The sequence below is a fragment of the Rhineura floridana genome, chromosome 20, assembly GCF_030035675.1.
Source record: "Rhineura floridana isolate rRhiFlo1 chromosome 20, rRhiFlo1.hap2, whole genome shotgun sequence".
NCBI lineage: Eukaryota > Metazoa > Chordata > Lepidosauria > Squamata > Rhineuridae > Rhineura > Rhineura floridana.
In genome coordinates, this window is record NC_084499.1 from 3,426,650 (window position 1) to 3,453,977 (window position 27,328).

At 50.0% G+C, this 27,328-nt stretch overlaps 1 protein-coding gene across 1 annotated transcript in view; it reads left to right on the top strand.

The window, feature by feature from the left end:
• The window catches only part of LOC133373665 (carboxyl-terminal PDZ ligand of neuronal nitric oxide synthase protein-like), a 49,483-nt gene that overhangs the window by 15,386 nt on the left and 6,769 nt on the right, over window positions 1-27,328 (top strand). Inside the window, exons 3-9 of the mRNA XM_061603640.1 lie at window positions 20,009-20,101; window positions 21,639-21,697; window positions 23,366-23,474; window positions 23,583-23,724; window positions 24,957-25,117; window positions 25,547-25,714; window positions 26,532-26,697. Coding sequence (XP_061459624.1) covers window positions 20,009-20,101; window positions 21,639-21,697; window positions 23,366-23,474; window positions 23,583-23,724; window positions 24,957-25,117; window positions 25,547-25,714; window positions 26,532-26,697 — 898 coding nt within the window. The remainder of the gene's footprint in view (window positions 1-20,008; window positions 20,102-21,638; window positions 21,698-23,365; window positions 23,475-23,582; window positions 23,725-24,956; window positions 25,118-25,546; window positions 25,715-26,531; window positions 26,698-27,328) is intronic.

The following is a 27,328-nucleotide window of genomic DNA, read 5'->3' on the forward strand; positions in this document are numbered from 1 at the left end:
TTCAGTCAGGGGCAGGGGACAGTAGGCCCCATGGGTGGGCCCCTTTTTTTTTTTTAAGTGCACAAGTGACACGAGTGTAGCCAGTGCCCCTGCCATTGACAATCCGAACCCACATCAGGGTGGATCCCACAAAACCAGAATCCCGACAGGCAACTCTGCACTCAGCAACTCTGCAATGCATTTTTCTTCCGCAGCTTTAAAAGCATTAGTATGCAAGAGAGACATTCTGAGGTTTGCAACTATGTGGGTGTTTACGGTTGATTGGGCCGGTTCCTTGGCAGAAGCTAGGACCACCACCCAACTCAGCAAAATACATGTATTTATTTTACCCTTGGGTAAAATATTTGCAAGCCGACTCTTAGCTGTTTAAAGCATCCCTTTCTCCCACAGATGCTGGAGGTGGAATTCAACTCTAGCCTTTCAGGGAGGTAGGATTTTTTTGTATACAGCCATGCTGATAAAGTTTCCTGTTGCGCAGATGCCCCCTCCCCTTGCGCGGGGGAGTTGCTAAGAGATAGTGCACATTTTCTTTGGAAACTCAAAAGCAGCAATAGGAGCCTTCTTGTCCCTTTGGGGCTCCAACAGATCCCCCCGAAGGCACAGAACAGAGACAGTCAAATGGCAAAACCTGCCCTTGGCCCCCTTGGGCTGGCTCCTTGGCACAACATCCTCTTGAACGAACCAAGAGGATGCGCCGTGCGTGGAGCGGAATGTAAATTTGGTGGGTAGAACTGGGAGGATCAGCTCTCGCTAGGCTGGCTTGTCATTAAGGCAAAGCTAAGCCTGCATTTCAATGTCATGATGATTATTATTAAAAGACATTCTGCCAGTGCTCCTTGCGGATTGCCAGCAGCCGCCTGGAGTTACAGACATCTCTGCAGTCGTCTGAGCTAGACTTAATCCTCAGGCAATTTCTTGGCTTTGACAGTGATAGCGGTGCCATTCTTGCGGCTTCAGTATTAAGTAGGGCAGCGATAACCATGCTCTTGGCAGACGCATCCTGGCACCCATGCTGCTCTGGCTCCTTGTCGCCACAGTTGTAGCCTGCAGTTGCTTTGAGGACCTGAGGACAGTCTAGGGCCATAGCAAGCTGCCTTATCCTGAATCCAGGCACTAACCTCTAGCTCAGTATTGTCTAGACCTGGTGTGGAGAACCTGTGGCCCTCCAGATGTTGCTGAGCTGCAGGTCCCGTCATCCCTGGCCGTTGGGAAGTTGCAAATATCTGCAGGGCCGCAGGCTCCCCACCTGTGGCAGCAGCTCTCCAGGGATTCTGGTAGGGGACCTTCCCAGCCCTACCCGGAGATGCCAGGGAATTGCTGGGTCCTTCTACACGCCAAGGAGATGATCTACCACTGAGCTGTGGCCTTCCTGGGGCTCTTGTTAAACTAGGCCTTCATTCCCTCCTGACACCTTCAGTATTAAGTGGAACAGATAGCCCCTCTCTCCTCTCCAGCGCAAGGTATTTATTAAGACCTTCCCTCTAGGGGTGGAAGGACAGAGTAAGGCCGATCTATTCATCCGCTGAGAATCAAGGCTAATGGCTGCTTCCGGTCTCAGGGCTGTGCGTTGTCGTAGCCTTTGGTGCCTGATATTTAGGCATCTGTTTTTCTGCACGTACACTCGGACGTAAATCCTACAACAGAACTGTGCAATTAGCATGCTTAAAAATAAATGGAAAGTGAAAGGCAAGTAGCTGCTAAAATCGTATTCTTAAAATAAATAAATCAACCAAACAGCGCTTTGAAGCCAAAATCCCAAACAGCAAACTGTGCAGTTGTATGCCAGCCAACAATCAAATCTGTCAAGGGCCCTGTTTAAAAAGAGGGGTTTTAACCTGGTGCCTGAATCCCATCAATGAAGGCAATTCATGAACTTGGGGGGGGGTACCAGAAAGAAGCCCTTTCCCTGGTTCCCCCCACCCCCAATCTTGGCAGCTGGAGAGTCCTTGAAGATGAACCTCAGAGGAAGCTGTTAAGACCATCTCCAGGGCTGTTCTTTTGCTGCCTGTTTTATCCTTAGAAACAATCCTGTGAGGTAGGCTTGACGTGAGTGAGAGATTGACACAACACCACCCATGGAGCTTTCTTGCTGTGTGCAGATTTGAACCCAGGTCCCCACGTTTTAGCCTGACATTTAACTGCTGCGCCAATTGTGGGGAACCCGTGGGGGCCCTCCAGATGTTATTGGACTCCGACTCCCACCAGTCCCAGCCAGCATGGCCGACAGGGATGATGGGAGGTGTAGTCCCGCATCATCTGGAGGGCCAGCAGTTCCTCATCCTTGCGGTACGCTTGCCTGCCCCTCACTCAGTGCAGAATTAAGATAGGAGGAAAGGACAATTAAGGCCGTCAGCTAATTGAAGTAGGAAGGTTGATCGATCAAGTGTCTGGCTTTTAACCGGAGCCATTTGGGAATCGACCGCGTTCGCTGAAGTTAAATGTGAACACTGCAAGCCCTCTGCACGAGTGCCTTCTTGAGGACCGGAGAGGTCTTCCCCTTGCCGCTCAGTGCTGAAACTCTGTCTGAATGCAGCCCTGCTCAGCAACCACCTTGAAGAAGCCTGTGCCGTGAACCAAGGTCCCCTTCCGCTTGGCCAGCAGCTTCGCTACTGTTGCAGACTGAACTGCCATCCTCCTCTTTTGTCTCTCAGGTGAAACGCGGGGGTGGGGAGGCAGGACAGGGGGGCGACTCCCATTGCTGACGCTTGACAGCCCTACAGGAGGAGGTCCTGACAAGTTGGAATGCAGCAGAGGAAAGGCAAAGCTCCAAGAGTCAGGGATTCAGTGCAGAGAGAGAGAATGGGCCAGACTTGGCCTCCAGCATCTGTCATGGGCAGAGTGATCAGGAGGAGGAGGAGGAATGGGATCCTGGTAAGGGGCCCAGTGGACTGCAGTGGGGAGGCCCTGCAACAGGAGAAAGTTTCAGTAGTTTAGACAGTGACAAGTCTGGCCCTGTAGTTCCAGTCACAGCTGAAGTAGCAGCGTCTGACCTTGAGCCAGCCCCTGTCCTGCCCCTCAGCCCTGCTTTGTCACCCATGCCACCACTTGTACCTCCTCCTGAAGAGGAGGAAGTAGAGGCTCAACTAGAGGCGGTGTCAGAAGAGGATCTGACTGAAGTGCTGCCGCTGGGGACGTGCCGGCTGATGCGCAGGCGCTAGCAGACAGCTCCAGCTTTGCAACCTGCTCGTAGGAGTACTTGCTTGGTCACACAGGCCCGTTCAGAGAAACCTTCCCCACACAAATAGAAGGCCCGCTCCAAGCCTATTTAAAGGGTCTCCAGGGGCGTGTCTAATCACTGTGACGATATCTTACCTTTAATAGCTATTCCTAGTTATTTATTTATTATTTTATTTATAAGATTACATCCCGCCCTTTCTCTCAGTAGGAACCCATAGTTATGCCGTGTGGAGACATGGAGACCTGTATAATCTGTAAGGTGATCTATGAAACACTCTGAGATGAGATTTCACATTAAACATAACAGAGGAAAACACATCAGTGGGTCTGAATCCACCGGGGTTGGCCAGGACACCACCACCTTTAGTGAACCCCATATGTCATACATGTCAGTAACTGGACAGGTAAGACAAAAAAGCAAGTTACCAGTCCTTATAGTTGAGGAGATGTATTTTTCTGTGTGTCTGCAGAAAATCCTGACACTAGATGGGCATGGCCAAGTAAGATTTACAGTGATCAGGGTAGTTGGATTCAGGGCCCTGAAAATTCCCCTGACTAGCAAAATAAGAGAAAACATGCTCACAGAGTATGCGGTACAGATGTAATCCTGGGCAAACACAAAAGAGCAGAGATGATTGTCCTTTAGCCTTCCTTGCTCTGCTGCCTTCAAATTAATTTGCACTCTTTCCCCGCTCCTTAATTGTTAATAGCAAGGCGGATGTGATTGCTCCCCAGGGTCACCCACACTGATGCTTCTTTTGGGAAGATTGGCTTCAGAGCCAGCTGTGCCAAAAGGCAGTGCGCGCACATTTCTGCATAGCAAGAGCATGACAGGAATGCATGCAAGCGCACGCACAGGGTTTTGCGCAGGCTATGGGGATGCAAACGGCAGGGCTGTCCCAATGACATTATCTCTAAGCCATTCTGCAAGATGTGGTTTTGCATCATACCATCGTGCTTAGTAGGCCCAGGATTTGTATTTTGTCTTTTAAAAAACCCAAGCAACTGAGGCTGTCTCTTTGGGGAAACATTCAGGAAGTGTGCGGTAAAAATGTGGACGCAGCTCTCGTGCCCAGTTGGCTTTGCCTGTGGATTGGGTTGGGCTGGTTTTATCAGTCACTGCAGCTCAGGAGCTGTTCGCTGAAAGTCAGGAGCCCCACATGCCGAAATAAAATGGCTAACTGCCAAGGCACACCTCAACAAGAGGAGCCAGTGGCTTGCACATTGAGTCAAATGCGCAGAATGCGGAAGACTTGGAAGCTGCCCCAGGAAGCCAAACCGGACCAGCAGTCCATCTTGTGTAGTGTTGCCTAGGCCGGGGTAGCCAACATGATGCCTCCCAGATACTGTTAAGCCTATGCACACCTGCACTGACAGGCAGCCGTTCTCTAGGATGTCCAGCAGCGGACATTCCGACCCCTCTGTGGAGATGCCAGGGATTGAATCTGGACTTTTCAGCATGCGAAACACGTCCTCTGCCACGAAGTGGTGGCCTTCTGAGGAACGGTGAAGTGCCAGAAGAGTACTAAGATGATTGTTGTGTTCCGTGGGGAATCAATAGTCCCTGTGCAGTGGTAAGCTGATCTGCACATTTGATAGATACCCGTGATGGGCAACAGACTGGCATCTGGTGCAACAGGCAGCACATTTAGTAAGCAATAAAGATGTGCAGCTGCCTGGTACCAGCGCAGTAGGAAGGCGGCCAGCATTTCCACTGGGGAAAGAGAATACAAGAAAGGGCGATCAGTGGCTACTAGCCCTGATGGCTCTGTTCTGCTTCCATAGGTGAAGGCAGTGTGCTTTTGAATACCAGTTGCTGGATACCGCAAGAGGGGAGAGTGCCCTTTGCACTCAGGTCCTCCTTGCAGGCTTCCCATGGGCACCTGGTTGCCACTGTGAGAACAGGATGCTGGACTAGACGGGCCACTGGCCTGATCCAGCAGGCTCTTCTTACGTTCTTAAGCATCAGGCCTTGAAAAAATCAAACCCTCTTGGGAGTTGCATATCAGCCCCGAATGTTCAGCGCCAACATTTTCCTGGGTTTTGTGAGATAAAACACTTTTGTAGTTGTATCTCTAGCAGAGTATGAATGGCAAAGGCGGAATTGAGCAATAAGCCAGCCCACCTCCCTCACACAGTCTAGCTGAATAAACTAAACACAGCCTTCTTCAGGAAGGTAAATAAAACAGTCTTTACTCACAACCTTTCATGCATCAGTAATGCAGGCTTAGCATGGAGAGTGATAAAGAAATGGATAGCAGGTTCAATCTAGGTTTTCCTGTTCTGGTGGAGCAGCCTCATGGCTACTCTTTCTCTCTTGAGGCTAATGGGGGTATGCAAAAACAATAAACTAACGAAGGAGGAAAGACGAGAGACAAAAACAGAACTGCGTCATAGCAAAAACTTAGAGCTGTCCTGAAACTAGCTAGAGGTGAAATCAGAGCCTGGAAAAGTTACTTTTTTTGAACTACAACTCTCGTCAGCCCAATCCAGTGGCCATGCTGGCTGGAGCTGATGGGAGTTGTAGTTCAAAAAAGTAACTTTTCCAAGCTCTGCACTACACCTGTGCTAAACTCTGCATGGCTCTTCTGAGTGCTAGCATGCAAGCTTGCTTATTCTCAATACGTTTTGTCGAGGCAAAAATATCTGGAGCTGAGAAGGCTTTCCCTATCACTAGGCCTGAGAGAGGAAGCTAAAAGCTCTAGACTTCTACTCAGCGCTGCCCCAGGTCATGCCACGCAGCCTCCCTGAGTGGTGTGTCTCTGTGGCAGGGATGGGGAACCTGTGGCCCTCCAGCCGTTCTGGCACTTTGCCTCCCATTGCCACTGGCCATACTGGCTGGGGCTGAGGGTGTTGGGAGCCCAACAACATCTGGAGCAGGTGTGGGCAACCTCAGGCCAAGGAACCAAATGCAACTGTCCAGGGGTCTCTACGTGGCCCTTGAAACTCGTCCTAGCCACACACACTCTCCTCAAGACCACACTGGCCCTGCTGCGCACCCTCCAGCAGTGATTATGCCTGGCTAGAATACACCCTTGTACTCTGATGACCCTTCTTGCTTGTCTGGGTGGAGGAGAGGGTGTGTGTGTGTGCGCAGATGCTAGCCTGTCAAAGGCAAATTTTACATTTGTCACTCTGCCTGCTTTTGGCTTGGCTCCACCCACAGTGGCATCCTGCCCTTGCAAGCTTGCCCAGAAGGAAATGCTGCCCTCTAGCGGTGAAGGGTTCTTTTTGGAATGAAATCCATTTGAAGGTAACCCCCCACCCTGGCAGATTCTCTCAGCTTCTGGTTTGGACTATATCTGCTGTGGATCATTCACAGGGTTAGGGTATTTTTAGCCTAGTATTCCAGAGCGTTTCTCTCTATATATACCTGCAGCGTTACAGCTGGTGAATCAACAGTGCGCCACAGGGGACAAGCAAGGTCTCTCTCTTTTTCCCATGCAGAATGGTAGGAACTTAATGTAGCTGAAAGGTTTCTGATGCCTGAGATTAGCCTCATTGGCCAAATGTGCCAGGACAAGGGCAAAAGAAAACAGCCTTACGGAAGGTTTAGCAACAAGTAACTTAGCCACAAATCCTGCCTTTGAGGGGCATGTGTTGGTTTTCCAAATGGCTGCACTGAGCTCTCTTTGCGCTCCTGCAGAACAAATGGAAGAGGGCAGTGGAAGGCTTACACCAGCTATAGCTGCCAATCCAAGGCCTGGGTGCAAATCAGTACGGCAGCTCCATGGCAGTGGGATCCAAACTTTCAAGGAGCTGTCCAAAGTGCTGAAGCTTTGGTGGTCACGTGTGGTGCACCTTAGACAGCTCTGTGGATAAATGTAAATGTACTGCCTTCCAGTCGATTCTGACTTATGGTGACCCTATGAATAGGGCTTTCATGAGGCTGAGAGGCAGTGACTGGCCCAAGGTCACCCAGTGCGCTTCATGGCTGTGTGGGGATTCAAACCCTGGTCTCCAAGGTCATAGTCCAACACCTTAACCAGTATACCACACTGGCAAACGTTCAGACTAAAACCCGGAGCGGATTCCACTGCCTTACTTTTTGTCAAGGATTATCAGTACCATGGTGCAGCCCTTAATCAAAATGGAGACAATAGTCAAGAAATCAGAAGAAGGCTAGGACTGGGGAGGGCAGTTATGAGAGAATTAGAAAAGGTCCTCAAATGCAAAGATGTATCACTGAACACCAAAGTCAGGATCATTCCGACTATGGTATTCCCAATCTCTATGTATTGATGTGAAAGTTAGACAGTGAAAAAAGCAGATAAGAGAAAAATCAGCTCATTTGAAATGTGGTATTGGAGGAGAGCTTTGCGCATACAGTGGACTGCAAAAAAGACAAATAATTGGGTGTCAGAACAAATCAAACCAGAACTATCACTAGGAGCTAAAATTATGAAACTGAGGTTATCTTACTTTGGACACATCATGAGAAGACCTGATTCACTAGAAAAGACAATAATGCTGGGGAAAACAGAAGGGAGTAGAAAAGAGGAAGGCCAAACTAGAGATTGATTGTGACACACCTTTCCTCCTTGTTCCCTTTTTATGCCATCTACAACAATGGGCCACCTCATCTTGTGGTGGCAGTGAGTTCCATAGGTTTGTGCAAAGAAGTCATTTCTTTTGCAGTGAGGAAGGACGACGTGGTTCAGTAGCAGAGCATCTGCTTTGCATGCATAAGGTCCCCAGTTCAACCCCCAGTATTTCCAAGTAGGTCTGGGAGAGATCCCCACTAGAAATCCTGGAATGCTGCTGCCAGTCAGTGTAGACAGCACTGAGCTAGATGGCCCAGTGTCCTGACTCGGTATAAGGTGGCTTGCAATGTATGTACAGAATGTCCTGTGAATTGGCTTCAGCAGACCTCCCTGAGTTCCAGAGCTACGGCAGAAGGAGAAAGAAAGGTCTCTATCCACCCTCTGCCAGTGACCCACCTCACAGGGCTGTGAGGAAGACACATATGGAAGAATGAGAACTGTATACAGGATATCTTTGTGATATCTTGGCATTAAACTTTAGTTTGCAATTAAAAGTGGGCTTTACATTGGCAGCATGGTTTGAAACAATCCTGAGCCGAGCTGAGTTACTCAGATTGTGCAGATCATGAAAATTTGCATATGATTTGACATAATTCTACATTTCATTATGCAGAACACGGAGCATCCCCCCAGACTGCCACAAGCTCTGCTTCGCCCCCTCGGTTTCTAGCTTATCTTTGCAGCCATAAGGGCAAAAAGGGTTTTTTTTAAGTAGTAGTAGTAGTAGTAATAGTAATAGTAATAATAATAACAACAACAACAATAATAATAATAATAATAGAAAGCTGAAGCCCATTCTGGCTTGGTGGGGTCCCTCCAGCACATGGCCGCCATCACCATAACCACCTCCCCTGTCATAATGACAGGCGATTCATTAGTTAAGAAGAAAATGCTGCAGTTACGAGATCACGTTCTGGGGATGATTGATAGCAGATGGGCCGATGGATCAGCCGGCAACACGCATAACCTCTAAGCAACGGTGACCTTTTAATGCCATGCTCAGAATCGCTGACGCTGGATTCCCAGAGCGGGGGGGGGGCTCTAGGCTGCTGCAATCTCTGCCAGTTTATGTGAATGTCAGCTTGGGTTTGCCAAGAAGGGGTCTCGGAGCTAATGGCAAATACCCCTCATTTGAATTTCCTGCTTTGGGAGCTTGGGTGTCCATGGGGGTGGGGGAAGCAAGGGTTCAAATCCCTTCCAGATGAACTGTAATCCCCAGATTCCCAGCCTTAATTTTTTTAAGAAAAAACAATTCTAGCATTTGTACAACCTGCGATATGAGACGAAATATACAGGCACTATTCTAATTTTTTTTTATGAGAAGCTAGTCTGCTCCCCCGTTTCAGTGTTTTACTTGCCCCCTCAAAAAAAGATCCGTCTGGACGCCTATGATTAGGAGTGATCTTTACTGGATCCTCAGTACACGAGGAATGGGTTAATCTTTGCTTTAGTGATGATGAAAACTAGGGGGGAGCTGTAGCCGCTATTAATTATTTGAGGGGGGAGCCCCAAAGATGCCACTTGAAGGGATGCGTGTAGTGTGTCTGGACTGACCCTATCAATTAGACCACTTGACCTGGGATTGTGAGTTCCAGGGATGCCCTTGGGTGGTCCAGTGCAAACGAGAGCAGCCTTTCAAGGATGGCATTAAAAGAGAGGGGATTTCAGCAGGGGTCCTATTAAAGGTGCAGGAGCCCAGAAGGCCTCTTTTGCACCTGGCCGCCCTCAGATGCGAGGATGCACACTCCTCCCATTCCTTTCTAACTCCTCCAGTGCATCCTGCTCAGGTCCTCAGCTCTTCCTTGAATCCCAGTCTCGGGAGGGATTTGCTGCTTCCGTCACTTTGCTTCATTTAAATGTCTCTCTCTGCCCCGCCCCCCACTGCCCGCCCATGTTTCCGGTGCTTTGGGAACCCCCGAGAAGAAGGCTGGCCAAGCGCTTTGGGAAGTGCTTTGGGAAGGCCCGAGCAGGAGGCTGGCCAAGCACTTTGAGCAGCGGTTTCCAAGGGCCTTGGTAATGCCTGCAAAGCCCTTTCGCCTTTACCTGCCCCACCCCTGAAGTCACACATGACGTCAGGTGCACACCAGGTGGGCGTGGTGTGCTTGAAACAGCCTTGTGGGGCAGTTGAGGAGGCCTGGCAGGTTGGAGGCTCCTTACCTCTGGTCTACACTGTCCAGCAGCAGCACTCCAGGGTTGGAGGCTAGACTCCTTTCCGGTGCTACCTGCAGGTGCCGGGGCGTGAACCTGGTGCCTTCTGGATGCCAAGTGTGTGCTTTGCCACTGAGCTAGGGCCCTTCCCCGGTAAGAAAGAGGAGGGTGGGCCATACTGCATGAGACCATTGGCCCATCTAGCTCAGTATTGTCTACACTGACTGGCAGCGACTCTCCAGAGTTTCAGACAAGAATCGGTCCCTGCCATACCTGGAGATGCTGCCAGGGACTGAACCTGGAACCTCCTGCACGCAAAACAGATGCTCAGCTACTGAAATATGGCCCTTCCTCCAGTGTATTGATAAAACACTGCAGATTTCAAGTAATTATGCATAGGATCACACCAAGATTCTTGCGGGGGGTGTTGACTACCATTGCATGCACTGCACAAAAAGAATCTGAATGCGGCAACACCTTTCCATGCATCAAATACTACTTTTTTAAATAGTGTAAATGCAATGATAGAATCATGGAGTTGGAAGGGAACTTGGAGGTCATCTAGTCCAGCCCCCTACTTAGTGCAGGATATGCAATGCACAAATCTCGCGGCTTCAGCATATCTGATAGGCTGTGCTTAAAAAACCCCAGCAAAGGAGAATCTAACCACTTCTGAAGACAGACTGTCCCACTGGCAAACAACTCTTACTGTTAGGAAGTATCTCCTAGTTTTTAGCCAAAATCTACTTCCTTGAACCTTCCAGCTACCACTTCTAGTCTTGCCTCTGGAGCAACCGAGATCAAGTTTGCTCTTCCTTCTGGGTGACCAACAGCCATGAAGGTATTTGAAAAAGAAGTCTATCAACCTTACAGTGCCCTCTCTAATTCCGCGTGGGCATTTTCAGAAGAATTCTCCCGGAAGAGCGCTCATGCGTGGCTGAGCATTATATTCCTTTGCAGTCTGCAAAAGGTCACCAGCCCCAAACTGTTTGATTCTTTCACCTGCGCTTTATCAACTTTTTGGAAGAAAATGGATGGGGACTCAGCAGACTGCAGAAAAAAATATCAGGCGGTCTTTGCCGAACTCATGTCTTGGGTTGCCTCAGACGGCTCCTTGAAAGTTCAGACTAAAACCTGGATCAGATTCCACTGCCCCGCTGACATGGGGCCATCAGCTGCCAATGCATTTGCTGACATTAGCACTGATGGCTGGCAAGCAGCTGCCAACTACCATGCACGCCTCACCTTGCCTCTGTAGCCAGAAAATAGTCTGAGGTTTTGCAATTAGCTGGCAAGAAGCTGCCCTGGGTGACTTCAAGAGCATGCTGTTTGCATCTGGGGTAACTGCAGCTGCTTTAAGTCTAGCAGTGTCTGAACATAAGAAGAGCCCAGTGTGATCACTGCACAGGACCATTTAGTCTAGCCAGGCGCCCACAGTTTTGGGGATGTCTTCCAGCAATTCCCCTCCCCATTCCCAAAATCTTACAGCACTCACAGAAAACGTGGGGAAGGGAGATCTATTTGCTGTTGGGTTGGATTTTTGCACAATGCAAGCAGAGCCTCACTGCTGCCTTTTGTAAAATGTGGCTATTCAGGGCGACAGCTCAGTGGTAGAGCACCTACTTTGCATTCAGAAGGTCCCAGGTTCAATCCCGACTGGGATCTCTAGGTAGGCCTAAGAAAACTCGTGTCTGAAGCCCTGGAGAACTGCTGCTAGTCAGAGCTGGTGATGCTGAGCTAGATGGGCCAATAGTCTGACTCGGTGCAAGGCAGCTTCCTGTGTTCCAATTTAATTCAGCCCTTTATTCAGAACCACGAGGACTAGAATCTTATCTTATGTTTGGCTGAGGGCAACAAAATGCCTTAAGTTTAGAGCATCTGCTTTGCATGCAGAAGGTCCCAGGTTCAGTCCCTGGCCTCTCCAGGTAAGGCTGGGGGGGAAAAACCTGTCTGAAACCATAGAGAGATGCTTCCAGTCAGAAGGCAGTGCTGAGCAACATGGATCAAGAGTCCAAATCCATGAAAGACGGTTTCCTGCTATGCCATTGGGAGGTTTTCTGCAGATATGTGGCTTCACTCCCATACACTGTTTTCTTACAGAAACGGGAAGCTCGCTGTTCTTGCCCCATCAAATACAGTTGGCCCCCTCCCTCCCTCAGTTTTATTCTGGCAGGCTTTTGTTGCATGTGGCAGAGAAATAATTTGTGCTTGTTTTGTTTTTTTAAACTGCTGCTCCTGTCGGCTTGGTTGGTTGGTTCTGTTTTGTTGCTTTTCTAGAATTGTAGCTTTAAATTTCAGCTGGTTAGCCCTTGCGGGAAGAAGGAGGCCGCTTTAGGAGGACCTTTGGTCGGATCCGGCTGGGCTATCCTTCCCCTGTGGAAACAGGGAGGTCAAAGCTAGAGCAGCCCTTTAAAGCGAGCTTCTCGGCTTCCGTTTGTGAAGAAAGGAGGAGGATGCTCTCAAGAAAGCCTTCCGCATTCTGGCGCCCACTTCCACCTCCTGGCATCGGGCTCTCTTGTTTCTGCTGCTTTGTCCGGTAGCCAGATGGCATAATGGCAGGCCATTCTTCAGTCTGCCAGTGCACACCCCTATACACACACATACCCCTCCCAGGACTTGGCGGGCTCCCCTGGGCTTGCATTTCATCACTCTGTGGACCGAGGTGGCTGGTGTTAGAGCGGAGGCCTTTTCAAAGAAAAGCAAAGAGAGAGGGTCACCGAATGCCTACGGATGGGATCTGTTGGCCAGTGCTGGTTCAGAAGCTTTCTGTTGACCTCACAGGCCGGTACTGATCTGAGTTCGTTCTTTCTCCACTACCTGCTGCTTTTACCGGTCCCGTTTTTTTCTCCCTTGCAAAAAATAGTGGTATTAATCCTCAATACTTTTAAAGGAAATACTGATGGTTTTCAAGGACATAGTATTTTAAAAGGAAATATAGGTAAGATTATTGTTCTTAACATCGATATTTTAGAGGCGGATTGTTTTCGAAAAAAAGCTGCAGAAAATCATTACATAAAAATCCGGTCTGCAATAATAGAGAATAAGTGGATTAATGGAAAATTCAGTACCAAATCTGAATTGGGCGGAATTCTAGCACATCCCTATGAATGTCTCTCCAACACATATACATGGGCCAGTCTTGGACGCAGAGCATCCTGGAGCAACACCTGTTTACAGCAAAGCTCTTTGCTTCTTTAAGGCTGACCAGGGTGCTTTAGTGTGGCCTAAGCCAGGGAAGGGGAGTTTCCGCAGGCCTTCAGAGGTTACCGGGCTACAACTCCCATCATCCCTGACCTGATGATGAAAGCTAGAGGCCTGCAACGTCTGGGGGACTGCAGGTTCCCACCCCGTGGCCTAAACTCTGTTGCCCTCCTCCAATGAGGAGGAAGTATAGGAGGCTACGCCCAATGTCCTGTAGGACCCTGCAGAGTTGCGTAGCGGAACGGAGAGTTTTGAGCGAGCTTATGTGTGTGTGTGTTTGAATCTTTGCTAAGATTCTACCTTCCCTGCAAATTAGTCTGACAGAGACTTTAAGCTTTAAAATAAGAAATAACTACTTTATTCTGGAAGTACACGTTTGATAGGAAAGAGTCCTATATCTAGCTAACTTGCTATGTTGGAGCAACGAGCACTGGTCCCAGTACTTGCCCTCATGCTGGTGGAGAGGGAGAGACAAATGAATATGTCTGCTCCCCTCTAGACCAGGAAGGAGGGAAGGAACTGGGATCAACATCCTTCTGCGTATCAGTCTAGCAGGAAGGGAGAGACAGTAGGAGATCAAAGGGACAGGTATAGCCTAGCAACCAAGAGGTCTCCTCTCTAGCTACCCTTTTTAACCCCATGCAGCCTCAACCCACAAGTTGGAGTTGAACCTCATACATTCCAAAGGAAGAGCCCTCCAACCCTCTCACTCTTGGAGTGGCTCGAAGCTCATGCATGGCAGAGCACCTGCTTTGCGTGCTCAGTCCTCGGCATCTCTGGTTAAAAAGCTCCAGCTGGTAGCAGGTGATAGAGCAGAGACTGGGGATGCACTGATTTTGGAAAAGATGTTCTTCCTAACTATTCCCTCCCAGCAGGACAGAGTTAGTTAGTTAGTTAGTTATTTTATTTTATTAAATGTATATCTGGCCCTTCCTCCTAGGAGGTGCTGGCGCTTCATGCAATCAGCACCACTGAAGCCGCAGGGCAGGAGCCATTCTCCCCCTGCTCCTAGGAGCGTCCGCCCGCTTTGTACCTGAGCCTCTTTCCCTTGATGATACTGTATGTGCCCTGTAAAAAAAAAAGGGGGGGGATCTATTAAAAGTTAAATTAGGAGGAAAGGCCACTTTGTTCGGTTTGATGGGAGTTTTAGTCCAAAATATTTGGAGAGCACTGGGTTGGTGAAGATTGCTGTATTTATCCTGCATCTGACCTCATAGAATTCTATCACACCCACCCACGTGTGCACATGTTCGTTCCTCTGCCTGCCACCCCCTTTCTTCCCCATCTGCTGAGGGGGCCGCCACCAGGGGCTGCTCATCCTTCAGTCAGATCAGAAGAGGATCTCCCCTGAGTTTTCCCTCCCCAGCAGGGCCATGTTTGTCTTGCTCTCCTCCTTCCCTGCCCCCAAGCTGGGATGCACAGGGACCAAAAAGGGAGAAAGTAAATGTAAATGTAAATTTAATTTTTAGGTCGCCTATCTGGCCGAAGCCACTCTAGGCGACGTACATATCAAATTTCAATAAAATGCAATAAAATACAGTAAATACAATAAAATACAATATAGTCAGCAGTAATAAAAATAACAGCATATACAGTACAAAACAACGGGCATTCAGTATGTAATTAGCCCATCCCGGTGGTCCCAAAGGCCTGTCCAAACAGCCAAGTTTTTAAGGCTCGGCGGAAGGTGTCTAGGGAAGGGGCATGCCGAAGATCAGATGGGAGGGAATTCCAGAGAGTGGGGGCCGCCACCGAAAAAGCCCTCTCTCTAGTCCCTACCAATCTAGCTGCTTTTGTTGGTGGGATTGAGAGAAGGCCTTGCGTGGCTGATCTTGTCGGGCGGCATAATTGGTGATGCTGGAGGTGCTCCTTCAGATACACTGGGCCGAGACCGTATAGGGATTTAAAGGTTAACACCAACACCTTGAATTGGGCCCGGAAAACTACTGGAAGCCAGTGCAGATTAAATAATACTGGTGTAATATGATCACGGTGACGACTGTTTGTAAGTAAACAAGCCGCCGCATTCTGTACCAGTTGAAGTTTCCGGACCGTTTTCAAGGGTAACCCCACGTAGAGCGCGTTGCAGTAGTCTAATCGAGAGGTGACCAGGGCGTGTACCACCAGTGGGAGCTGATGAACAGGGAGGTAGGGTTGCAGCCTACGTATGAGGTGTAATTGGTACCAGGCTGCCCGGCTCACTGCCGAAATCTGAGCCTCCATGGACAGCCTGGAGTCAAGAACAACCCCAAGGCTGCGGACCTGGTCCTTCAGGGGTAATTGTACCCCATTAAACCTCAGGTCAACAGGACCCAACCTTCCCCTGTCTCCCACAAGCAGCACCTCGGTCTTGTCAGGATTTAACTTCAGCCTCTTCCTTCCCATCCATCCACTCACAGATTCCAGGCACTTGGACATGGTCTCCACAGCCAACTCTGGTGAGGACTTAAACGAGAGATAGAGCTGAGTATCATCCGCATATTGGTGACACCGCAGCCCAAATCTCCTGATGATGGAACCCAGCGGCTTCATATAGATGTTAAATAGCATGAGAGAGAGGATAGAACCCTGTGGCACTCCACAAGTGAGAGGCCAAGGGTCTGAAACCTCATCTCCCAATGCTACCTGTTGATGCCTGTCAGAGAGAAAGGAACGGAACCACTGTAAAACAGTGCCTCCAATTCCCAATCCTTCCAGGCGATCCAACAGGATACCGTGGTCAACGGTATCAAAAGCCGCTGAAAGATCCAGGAGGACAAGAAAGGTGAATTCTCCCCTCCTCATATCATCCACCAGAGCGACCAAGGCTGTTTCAGTTCCATGTCCAGTCCTGAAACCCGATTGGTATGGATCCAGATAATCCATTTCATCCAAGTGTGCTGACAATTGGTTAGCCACCACTCGCTCAATGATCTTGCCCAAAAATGGCAAATTCGAAACTGGGCGGAAGTTGTTCAAAACTTGGGGATCCAAGGAGGACTTCTTTAAGATAGGTTTTATCATTGCCTCCTTGAGGGCCAGTGGCATCACACCCTCCTCTAAGGATGTGTTTACCACCGCCCTAATCCCTTCGCCCAGTTTCTCCTTGCAACTCACAAGGAGCCATGATGGGCAAGGATCAATCAGACAGGTGGTAGGCTTCACAGATGAAAGCACCTTGTCCACTTCCTCAGAAGGGAGAGGCCGAAATCGATCCCACTGGACCGGATTGCAAGTGGTCAACTCTGGTTCATTCACTGCATCCACGGTGTACGGAATCGAGCTCCTTAGGTGTTCGATTTTATCAATAAGTAAGTAAGTAAGTGTGTGTGTGTGTGTGAGAGAGAGAGAGAGAGAGAGAGAAGCGGTGACCTCTCCCACTGCCACCAGCTCTGGCCTCTCCACCACCAGCGAGCAGCCCTTGACAGACAAAAGGTCCCCAGACGTACTGATTCTGTACCTTGCAGGGCTGGCCCAAGAAATGCCAAATCTGCCTCCACCCCACCTATGCTGGGGCCAACACGCCAAAAAGCCTGACTGCACCATTCAGACATCAGGGCTTGCCTTCAGCTGTGTGGCCCCCGCCCCCCCCATCCCGCAATCCTGCTGCCTAAAGCATGCTGCTTCACTTTGCTCCACAGTGGGGCCCGTCGTGCCCCCCCCATTTCTCTGACCTCCTCCAAGCCATCCTCAAATTCAGCCCTGCTCTCAAAGGAGCCCCTTCTGTGAAGATTTGCTCAAGGGGTTTGCGGTGTGTGCAAGTTCTGTGCTAAGTGAATGGATTAGGCTCAGGTTTTTTCCTGACTTGGAAATCCATACAGCCCCAAATAGCTTTTTTGCAATTAAGGGAAGGGAGAGGGGGATGCATTATTTAATATCGGGGAAGCGCCCGGCGCCCGTTTGCCTGCACAGCCTTGCAGGAGGGCAGCATTAGGGATTCTCCTTGTGTTATCAATGTTCTTGCGAGGCGATGTGTGCTCATTAAACATCCTCTCCTTTGCGCCACTGCACGCACCCGCCACCCGGCCACGGCTGTCTTTTCCAACCCTGCCCCCTTTCCTAGGGTTGCCTTTGTTTCCTTTTTTAAAAAAGGATCTCACAGAGCTAAGGAAGACCAACCCACATGATTGGCAGTTTGGTGCACCTTCTCCACAAGGAAGATTTTTAGGGTGGATTTTTAAAATAATATTTTAGAAAATGAAAGTTACTGCAAGTGGAACATGGTAGATGCTTGTAAAATGCACAGCGCGGAGAAGGTAGATAGAGAGAAGTTTTTCTCCTTCTCGTATAATATTTGAACTCAAGGTGGTGGCAGTGGTGAATAAATTTAATCAGCAGTGAATTCAGGGCAGACGAAAGAACACACAGTTAACTTTTGGAACTCATTGCCACAAAATGCAGTGATGGGCACTGGCTTAGAAAGCTTTCAAAAAGGATTTGATAAATTAAAAGAGAAGCAATGGGTGTTTAGGGGCTAGTGATCACGACGTCTAAATGGAGCCCCCATGTTCACAGGCAGTCTATCTCTGATTACCAACTGCTGGGGAATATCAAGCTGGAGTGGGCTGTCACCTTCATGCTCTTGTTTCGCAGGCTTCCCAGAGGCATCAGCCTGGCTGCTTTGGCCTGACCTATCAAAGGCTCATAATATGTTCTCTTTCCTCACCCCAATAAATTTTTAGGACTCTGATCATATCTTGCCTTCATGGGATTATCAGATGCAAAATGTTTTTTTGGCAGCTGCGTTATCGTGTTTTACCAGTTGAGCTTTCCATTTCGGAGGAGGAGGCGGATGCCCGCGTGCCCAGCAGGCAGCTCCTTCTGGACACTTGGTAGGGGGTTGGGCGCATGGTATGCGGGAGGGATGAGGTGCTTTTGTGGCTGCGCTGATCCTCTTTTGAGGTGGAAGGAAGCAGGAATGGACGGTGTTGTGTGATAATTGGCTTCCTAAACAGAGGAAGGGCCCGCGGAAAGCTTTGTGGCGGAAGGCAGACCCTGCTTGGATTTTGCAATTAGGTGTATCTTAACATATAATCTTTTGAGGGGGAGGGGGAGGTGTAAATTGGAATATAGGCCATAAGGAAAAGTAAATAGTAAGGGCAGGAACAAAGGGGAGGCTGTCTGTATTTTGCACTTTCAATAATTAAGTTTGACTCTGCAGCCAAGAAAAACTGGTTTCTGTGTCATGAATCCATGATGCAAGTATTTTTGCTGGTCATGCATCATTTATCCAGATAAGGAGCTCACCAAAGCTCCGAAGCACTGAAAATCCCTACTGACTCTCCTTCTGACTTTGGAGATTATACCAAGCTTGGCAGCCATGTGGTCTAGAAACTTGCCTTTTAAAAACGATGGCGATGGTGCCCTCAATATCAGATTCAGTGGCTTTGGGCCCCTTGCCCTGAACAGATGGATGTGTGCAGTGTGAGTGATGTCAAGGTAGCCCTGGGAACATGGCGTTTTTGGCTCCGGGTCTGGCTTTGAAGCAGAGAACGGCTCTCTGCATGAGAGCTGAGGGCGGAAGGGGGCAGCAGGGAGCTGGCAACCATCAACGGGGGCCCCTTTTGGCCTGCCAGTTGCCCGGCCGTTGCCACGGAGCGCACGCCAGGAGACTTTCTCCAGAGGCTATGGGTGGCTTCACTTGACAAACCAAACCAGATGACAGGGTTTGCTCTCTTCTTGTCGCCGCCATCTCTTTCCTTCCTTGTAATTGTGTGCTTCAAATACATAAAACTGTGGTGGGAAAGAGAGTCCATGTTGTTACCTGCAGGCAGAGATTGCAGAGGGAGACAGGCAGGGGCCTTTTTGAAGGCCCAGTGTTGGATCAGCTGTTGTCCATCCGTAGGGAGTCTGTCCTCTCCAGCACCCCTCAACCCTCATTCTTTTTTCTGTAAACAAAAGCACGGCCTGCCTCTCTCTCTTCCTGGTTTCACGCTTGGTTGTTAAATCTGGCTTTGTCAACAGCTTGCCCTGAGTAATAATTCATGGATTGATCCAGAGGTAGCTTAACAGGGCGGATTCTTGCCTGGCTGATGCCTCCAACCTGGACCTTGCATGGGGGATGGGTGGGTACAGAAGCCTGCAGGACCCTCATCTGTCCTTCTCGCTGAGTAGGTGAAATAATGGAAGACATCAAGCCCTGGGAGGCCGGGGGGGCAGGGCTATGGGGTTGGGAGGAGTCATGATGGAAGCGCAGGCAAGCAAGGCTTAAAGCTGAGCTGAGCCTGAACTTGGAACCCGTGTCCCAAGGCTGCCCTTTACCATGGAATGGATGAAATAAATACAGGTACCTCTGAGGATGTGCAGAGTTCATTATCCCCCTATTGAGTAAACACAACCCACATTCCAGGACTGAGCCCTGGTTCAGGCTGCACAGAATGCACCCTTCAGATCCAAAGACGAAATCGTTTGGCACAGAGCTGTCATTCTTCCCAAATAATTTTGTTTGGGGGGGGGAAGGAGATACGTGTTTGTTACACGCACATGTACAAGGGAGCCTCGGCTGCTTCATTCAGAACCCCTTTCGATGGATAATTAAATGGACCCGCCACATCGCAGGCCCTTTCCGTCAGATGCTACGGAGAGCCCCACACAAGCGATGTTTGAACTCTCCCACTGCAGTCAGTGTTCATTTGTCTTCAGCAGTGAGATAAAAGGAGCCCAGCACATCCAGCTTGGGGGGGGCAGTTGCTTTGCAATTAATATACACCGGAGGGTGATGGAGGGGCATGTGCGATACAGTAGGAGGCTGTGGGTGCAAATGCTTGGAACTGCAAATGGGCTATCCTCAAATCTGAAGATGGAAACTGGATAAAGACTGGTGCAATTAAAAATCTTTATCCAGTTTCCATCTTCAGATTTAAGGATGGCCAGTTTGCACCTACGGGCCAAGCTTTGGGATCCAGGTGGATGGCCACTGGCAGACTTGACGCATATCCCCGTCCCCCTCCTTCCCGCAGTACGAATTTAAGGCCAAGAACATCAAGAAGAAGAAAGTCAGCATCATTGTCTCCGTGGACGGCGTGAAGGTGATCCTGCGCAAGAAGCAGAAGGTAGGTGATTGTCCTGAGTCCAGCCAAGTTGAGAGGTGCAGGAGAGGCAGGAAAAGGGTCACCCAGGCGAGCAAGGGGCTGGAGGAGCAACTCCCCTACGAGGAAAGGTCCCGACGTTTGCGGATTCTCAGTTTAGGGAAAAAGGCAAGGAAGAGGGGGAACGATAGAGGGGTATAAAATGACTCGTGATGTAGAGCATCCTGTACATCTGAAGCAAAGTGAGAACTTCCACGTTGATCCCCAGCACGTTATAAATGGGGTTTAGGATTTGCTCTTGATGTCAGTTTTGGTTGTCTCAGTTTCTCATTTACCAATCTTAAAAGTGTTATAAGTTGCTTGGAGATTTTTGGGTAACAAGCAACCAACAAATCTAATTAATAACAACAACCACAACTTAAGTTATCCACATTTCTGGAGCAACTTACGCATTTTTAAAAAGAAAATGAAATTTCATCAGCATTTTAGTGTGAATTTCTCTTAATAAACACATTTTTGCATGCAGTTTTGTCTAGTGTGTATCCTTGCAAGAAGTTTTCCTTCATATAATGCATGTTTGTAAGTTACTTTGTGCATTTTATCCACACTTTTCCCAATATAAATCAACAATAATAACAATAACAATAAAATATGGATTTTTGTAGACACTGTTTGGTTGAAGAACTGTTTCGCAAAATTCATGTAAGTGTGAATTTCAAAGGAGGAATGTAATGTTTTGGGAAGTGCAAATCTGGTTGTTTCTCATTAAAATGCAAACAAAATAAAATTTATCCCCCATCTTTATTCTTAGCCACAGTGATCCATGCACTGGTAACCTCCAGGCTGGATGACTGCAATGTGCTCTAAGTGGGGCTGCCTTTGAGGTTGGTCTGGAAGCTGCAGGTGGTGCAGAATGCTGCAGCGCATTTCTTGCCTGGGGCAGTCCACCGCACACGTATGACCCCTGTCCTGAAAGACCTGCACTGACTGCCTGTATGCTATCACCCCAAGCGCAAGGTCCTCGTATTGACATATCACACTTTACGCAGCTTGGGACCTAAATCCTTCGTAAAATGCCTCCTCCCATACAAACTTGCCCATACGTTACAATCCAGAAGGGGTGCCCTCTTGACAGTGTCTCAGCTGACCAAAATTCAGAACATGGCATCCTAAGAGAAAGTGGAGGGACACCCTGATTATTGCCTTTCCAGGCAAGGCTGTTGCCAACTCTTTTGGGTTCTCAACACCATTTAAAGACTCATTTATTCAACCTGCTGTTTGGAGAAGTCAGGTGAATTGTTGTACATCCTCTTGAATTTACCTTTGGTGTTCTGTTACTTGAACTGGGTTTTTTTCTTGTGTTGACTTTAATCTATACCCGCTCTGGGATTGCCTTGGCAATGAAGAGCGCATAAGAAATATTTTAAATGAATTAATTTTTTGCTGTGACCTCAGCCTGTTCGGACTGTGTTGGCTGTCTGCACCCACCAGCCCATTGGACGGTTGTTAAAACGCAGTGACATTTGGCTGCTGACTTTGTTCCTTTCCATCTTGTCCCCAGAGGAAAGAATGGGCCTGGGAAGAGGGCAAGATGGTGGTCATGCACGACCCCGTATACAGGTACATTGCGATGAATAACTGGCACTTCCTTCCCCCACTCCCCGAAGCAAGGTGGAGTGCTGAACCCAAGGAGAAGGGCTCAGCTGCTCCCCATTGCTGCACAGCAATGCCTTTTCATAAAGCCTCCCTTAGGTTGGCACGGTGGCTCTGCAGCCCCACATAGGGACACCCTATTTGCCAGCCGATAATAGTACCATCTGAGGCTCATGATCTAAGATGGAGCCGGCCTCTCCGTTCCTCTCTCTGGGAGCTGAGCGTGCGGGATTCACCGTCCGTCTTGCTTCCTAATCATAAAACTTCATATGGTGCATTTTGCTTCTTCAGAGTGTTTCTCAGGCCTGCTGCACCCTGGTGCTCTCCAGAGGTTTTGGACTACAACTCCCATCAGCCCCCACCAGCAGAGCTCTGACCCTCAGGCTGGGGAGGTCAAAATGCAGACCTCCAGGCAGTGGCAGCTAGTGAAGCACCTTGAAAGTTCAGACTAAAACCCGGTGCGGATTACGCTGCCCCTCTGGCATTGGAGCCACCACTGCCTCTGGGCCCCTCTATTTTTGTCCCTTTGGAGGCTCCCCACAGGGCACACTCCCTTCTCACTGGCCTTACTTCACACCCTCCTTGAGAGAGTTTGCCTGGCCAGGATGCATCCTTGAACTCTGATCAAGTCTCTCACTTGTCCGGATGGAAGATGCGGGAGGGTGAATGGGTGCAGAAAGGTAAAATTTGCATGTATTAGTCCACCCATTTTTCCCTCTGAGTGGCATGTGGGCCCTGGGAAGTTGCCCAGAAGGCACTGTGGCCCTCAGGCTGAAAACTGTCCCCCATCCCTAGGCTGAAGTGATGGCTTCTTGGCTCGCCATTTTAGCTCCTTTGCTAGATCCCCTCTTGGCAGAAGACACACAGCTTGGAAGGAGAGAGGGTGGTCATTACACACACACACACACACACACACACCCTGCCCAGCCCTGGCTCCACTGCTGGCTCCTTACCTCGTCCCACAACCTCCAAACTGCCAACACAGCCCAGGCAGGATTTTGCCAGGTGCCAACTTCACTGGCATCTCACGCTTCCAAGTTCTGCACAACTTGTTGTGCCCTTAAGATGCCCGTTTCCTCCAAGCAGTCAGGAGCCGCCAGAGATGGTGAGGGGCAGAACTGACTCCTGCCCCATCGTCAGGCCAAGGAATGGCAGCTAGCAACTGAACTCCCCTGCGGGACTGACTAGCAGGCTTCAGATTTCACCTGTTCATTGGGCCCACATGGGACCCCCGTCCTTGAAGGGAATGCCGAGTAGACCTCAGTTCAAGCTGGGCCTCCGCAGCGCCGGCTGCCTACTCTGGGCCTGACCTTGTTCACCCAATGGGCCGACAGATGCCACAGAATTCTCCCCCGCCTCTGTGAGTTGCGCCCGACGGTTGCAATCTGCAGTAGCAGAATGGTAAAGCTGCTAATTTGGTCCAGGTGGTCCAATCACCTCATCTGGTAATTGCCTCTTCCCCCTCCGTGGAGCAAAGAAATTGAGAACCTGGCCAGGATTCCAGGGGAATGAGTTCCTGAGAGGCTGGAGCAAGGAAGGGACCTCCGGGGTGGCCTGCACCATTTTCTGGCAGCCTCCAAAGACCTTTTCCCCACCTTGTCCTCTTTGGGTGCCCGTCTCTCTTTCCTCCTTTAGGATCTTCTACGTTTCACATGACTCCCAGGACCTGAAGATCTTCAGCTACATTGCCAGGGACGGCACCAACAATTGTTTCCGGTGCAACGTCTTCAAATCCAAGAAGAAGGTGGGTTGGAGTGGGCTACTCTTTGCCCCTTGACCTCCTCCTCCCCTGCCCCACTACTTCCTGTTCCTCCTCATGCTAAGATGGGGTTTCTCTCTCCTCCCCCACCAGACTCAGGCCATGCGTGTGGTGAGGACAGTGGGCCAAGCCTTCGAGGTCTGCCACAAACTCAGCCTCCAGCATGCCCTCCAGAACGCAGACGGCCAGGCTGACGGGGCCAGCAACAACTCAGCGGAGGACCCCCATTTGGAAGGTGAGAGGTCACGGGGGACCCGTTTGGGCATTTAAAGGAGTCTGTTTTTTAAAAAATATACAGGAGGGCCCCACTCATATGGCAGGTTCTGTTCCAGGCCCCTACAGAAAACCGAAAAGCACCGGAAAATGGGGCCCTACTCAGCTGTAGAGCGGGAGCTCCCCACCCTACAGCCGATCGCATGATCAGCTGGAGCGCGGGGAGCTCCAGCCGCCGCGCTCCAGCTGACAGGGATCAGCTGCAGCATGAGAGCTCCTCGCGCGCCAGCTGATGGCTGTCGGCTGGAGCTCCCCGTGCTGCAGCTGATCGCCCCGCTGGTGCCGCCATATCAGCGGAACACCAACAAGCGGGGCCCTACTGTACGTGAATATAAAGAGCTGTCCAGTTTTCGTAGTTTGGCTGGGGCTGCTGGGAGGTGTCCAGAACAGATGGAGGGGGGCAGGTTTGCAAATTGGCTTTCTAAACCCTGCAAGGGATAAGGGAGCCTTTTCTGCTTGTGTAGATTCCCCGCGTGATTCAGTGACCCGGTTCTGGGAATCTACATGGGTAGAGCAGAAGTTACCCCGACAACTTGTGGGAAGTGACAAGTGTGTGCGCGCAGAGAGAGACATAGCGAACCGCCCAGAGAGCTTCGGCTATGGGGCAGTATATAAATTTAATTAATTAATTAATAGTGGCCGCTGAAAGGCCGGAAGATTGCCCATCAAGGGGACAGGTGCCCTGCAGATTATTTACGTACTTACTTATGTGGACAGTTTATATTCTGCTTATATTTAAACAAAACTCTAAGCAGTTTACAACCTTGGTTAAAACATTTTAGTTAAACAGCAAATACGAAAAAATACCAGGGGATTTCTACATCCTATGAAACACAATAACCAAGTCAATATCCTCTAAACACCAGGAAGTAAAATGTTAACAAATGAAAACCAACTGAAGAGTATAAATCCAATCTTTTAAAATAACATGATAGGCAAGTAGGCGAAAGAAAACCAACTCGCTTGCCAAACAACACACATCAATCAATCACAGCATTCAACAAACCAGTTCCTTCCCAGCAAGCAACCTCTGAGTCTCAACTGAATTGATAAAGGAGCTCTTGCCTTTGATTAAAACCATGGCTGCCCTTCCCGGCGATCCCTCCCCAGGCTGCAAAGCAGTCGCCACAAATTGCCAGGATGGGCTCATTCAGCCTGAGGGCTTCACCTCCTCCGTTATTGCCTTGCTTGAAGGGTTCCAGCTGCCTGGACCAGCCATGCTTGATGGAGAAAATGGCCCTGGTGCTTCTGAGGGGGCGTGCATGCCCGACTGTGGGGTCTGTGAGCTGCCCTTTGCTGTGCCCGACCTGGGAGTCCCGAAATCTGGGCTGAGCCTGAAGGACAGGAGCAGCCAGGTGAGAGCCAATGAACTTTGTTTTCTGTCGCCTTGGTATCTCTTCCCCCAAGGAGGCCCAGGGCAGCGTGATTGGAGATTTCCCCTCTGTTCCGTCATCTCAATCACCCCTGCAAGGTAGGCTCGGCTGAGAGAGGGTGGCTGACCCAAGCTCGCCACAGTGAGCTTCATGGCTGAGGGGGGATTTAGACGTCAAGGCTGTTAGATTATTATCCGCCAGCCCACACTCTCTGTGTCTGGTGGAAGCCACAGGGGACACCATCCTGGCCTGCACCTCAGGTTGGTGAAATGGGACGTCCGTGGAGGAGCCACCGATCCCTTGGGGCCCCTGCACTTCTCTTGGTCTGTGCGTCATGGGGGAGTGGGGCAGAGGGCGGGTGGGAAGAGAGAGACTGACGGTGCCCTCCTCTTGCTGCATGCTGGATCCCAGGAGAACGAAAGCCAGTCCCTCTGCCCCTCTGCTGCGCAGCCGCTGGGCAGCCCCGGCAGCCCCTGCTCCTCTGCCTCAGTGACCCCGCTCGCCTCCCAGCACTGCCTCCAACTCCTCCAGCACCAGCTCTTCCAGCAGCAGCAGCAGACGCAAGTGGCCGTGGCTCAGGTAACGACAGCCCTCTGGCAGCGACCCACCGGGCTGGGCTCTCCTTCCTCCATCAGCCGGAGATTTTTGAACCTCTCATTGTCCACAGTTTGCCACCCACCCTGTCCCCAGAATCCTCTTCTGCATCATGCTGGGGTGGGCTAAATGCAAAACCAGCTTGTGGAACCCCTTGCCACAAGAGGGGATGGGACGGCCATCCCACGCGCGTTTGTGTATATGTTAAGGGGAATGTAAGTTGTGTGGTTAATGGGCCTTGTAACCAACCATTGCACACATTTCCCGAAGACTCATCCCAGCCAATATGCATTATCTCCAGGCCTTGGGGAATGTGCATATATTGCCTTACATTCTGCAGTTATTATGCAAAATCCCCAACAGCATTTGGGAAATGTGCACATGTTGGCTAAAATTTGAATGTTCTCCAGGTTATTAATTCCCTTTAACCTATATAATGAAATTAAGGGCAGTACATGTAAGTGTTCAAAATAAATAACACAGCTGGCTTAAAACAAAAGAAAACCAAAATCCAAGAGGATGAGGCGAGTCCCTGGAGGAGGAGAGATCTATTGGTAGCTGTTATAGCTAATGGGAACCTCCATGTTCAGAGGCAGTCTATCTCTGAATAGCAGCCATTGGAGGCAAGCAGCAAAGAAAGGCTGTCGCCTGCCTGCCTGCTGTGCCTGTGGTCTTCCCAGCAGCATCTCTAGCTGACCATTGTTGGAAGCAGGATTCTTGGGCTTGATGGTCATTTTGGCCTGATCCACCGGGGCCTTCTGTGACTTTCCCCGGCCCTCTGTGGCCGTGCCCTCCATGACAGGTGCAGCTGCTGAGAGACCAGCTGTCAGCCGAGACCACGGCCCGGATCGAAGCCCAGGCCCGTGTCCGCCAGCTCCTCTTGACCAACCGTGACCTCCTCCAGCACGTCTCCCTGCTGGTGAGGCAGCTCAAGGAGCTAGAGATCAAGGTGCAGCTGCGACACCCAGGTGAGTGGCTGAGCTTCTCCGTGGGGATTGGGACAGGTACTGAGGGCCACTCAGAGGCCCATCCCAGACGCTGAGAGCTGGCCACAGGTAGTGGGAGCACCTGTTGATGAAACCCTGCATAAAGCAATGGCCTTGCACTCTCCCACTCCCATCCCCTGTGAGTCCGACATGGGCTGGATAAGGTGCCATTACTGGTGTGTCCATGCCTATGGAGTGGCTGAATTTGAAACACCAAATACAGCCGCGGTGGCCCCCTCTGAAAAGGAGCTGGGAGAGGTGCTGAAAAGGCCAGCTTCAATGTATTTTATGGCATTCCTATGCCACCAGTTCCTCCAAGGAGCTGAAGGTGGCGTCCAAACATGGTTCTCCCCCCCCCCCGATTTTATTCTCACAACAACCCTGTGAGGTAGGTTAGGCAGAGAGACAGTGACTGGCCCAAGGTCACCCAGTGGGCTTCATCACTGAGCAGGGATTTGAACCCAGGTCCCAGTCCAGCATTACATCACACTGACCGAAATGTTGAAGGGGTCTGGAGCAACTCCCCTACAAGGAAAGGCTACAACTTTGGGGGCTTTTTAGTTTAGAAAAAAGACAATTAAAAGGGTGTACAAGATTATGCACAGTGTGGAGA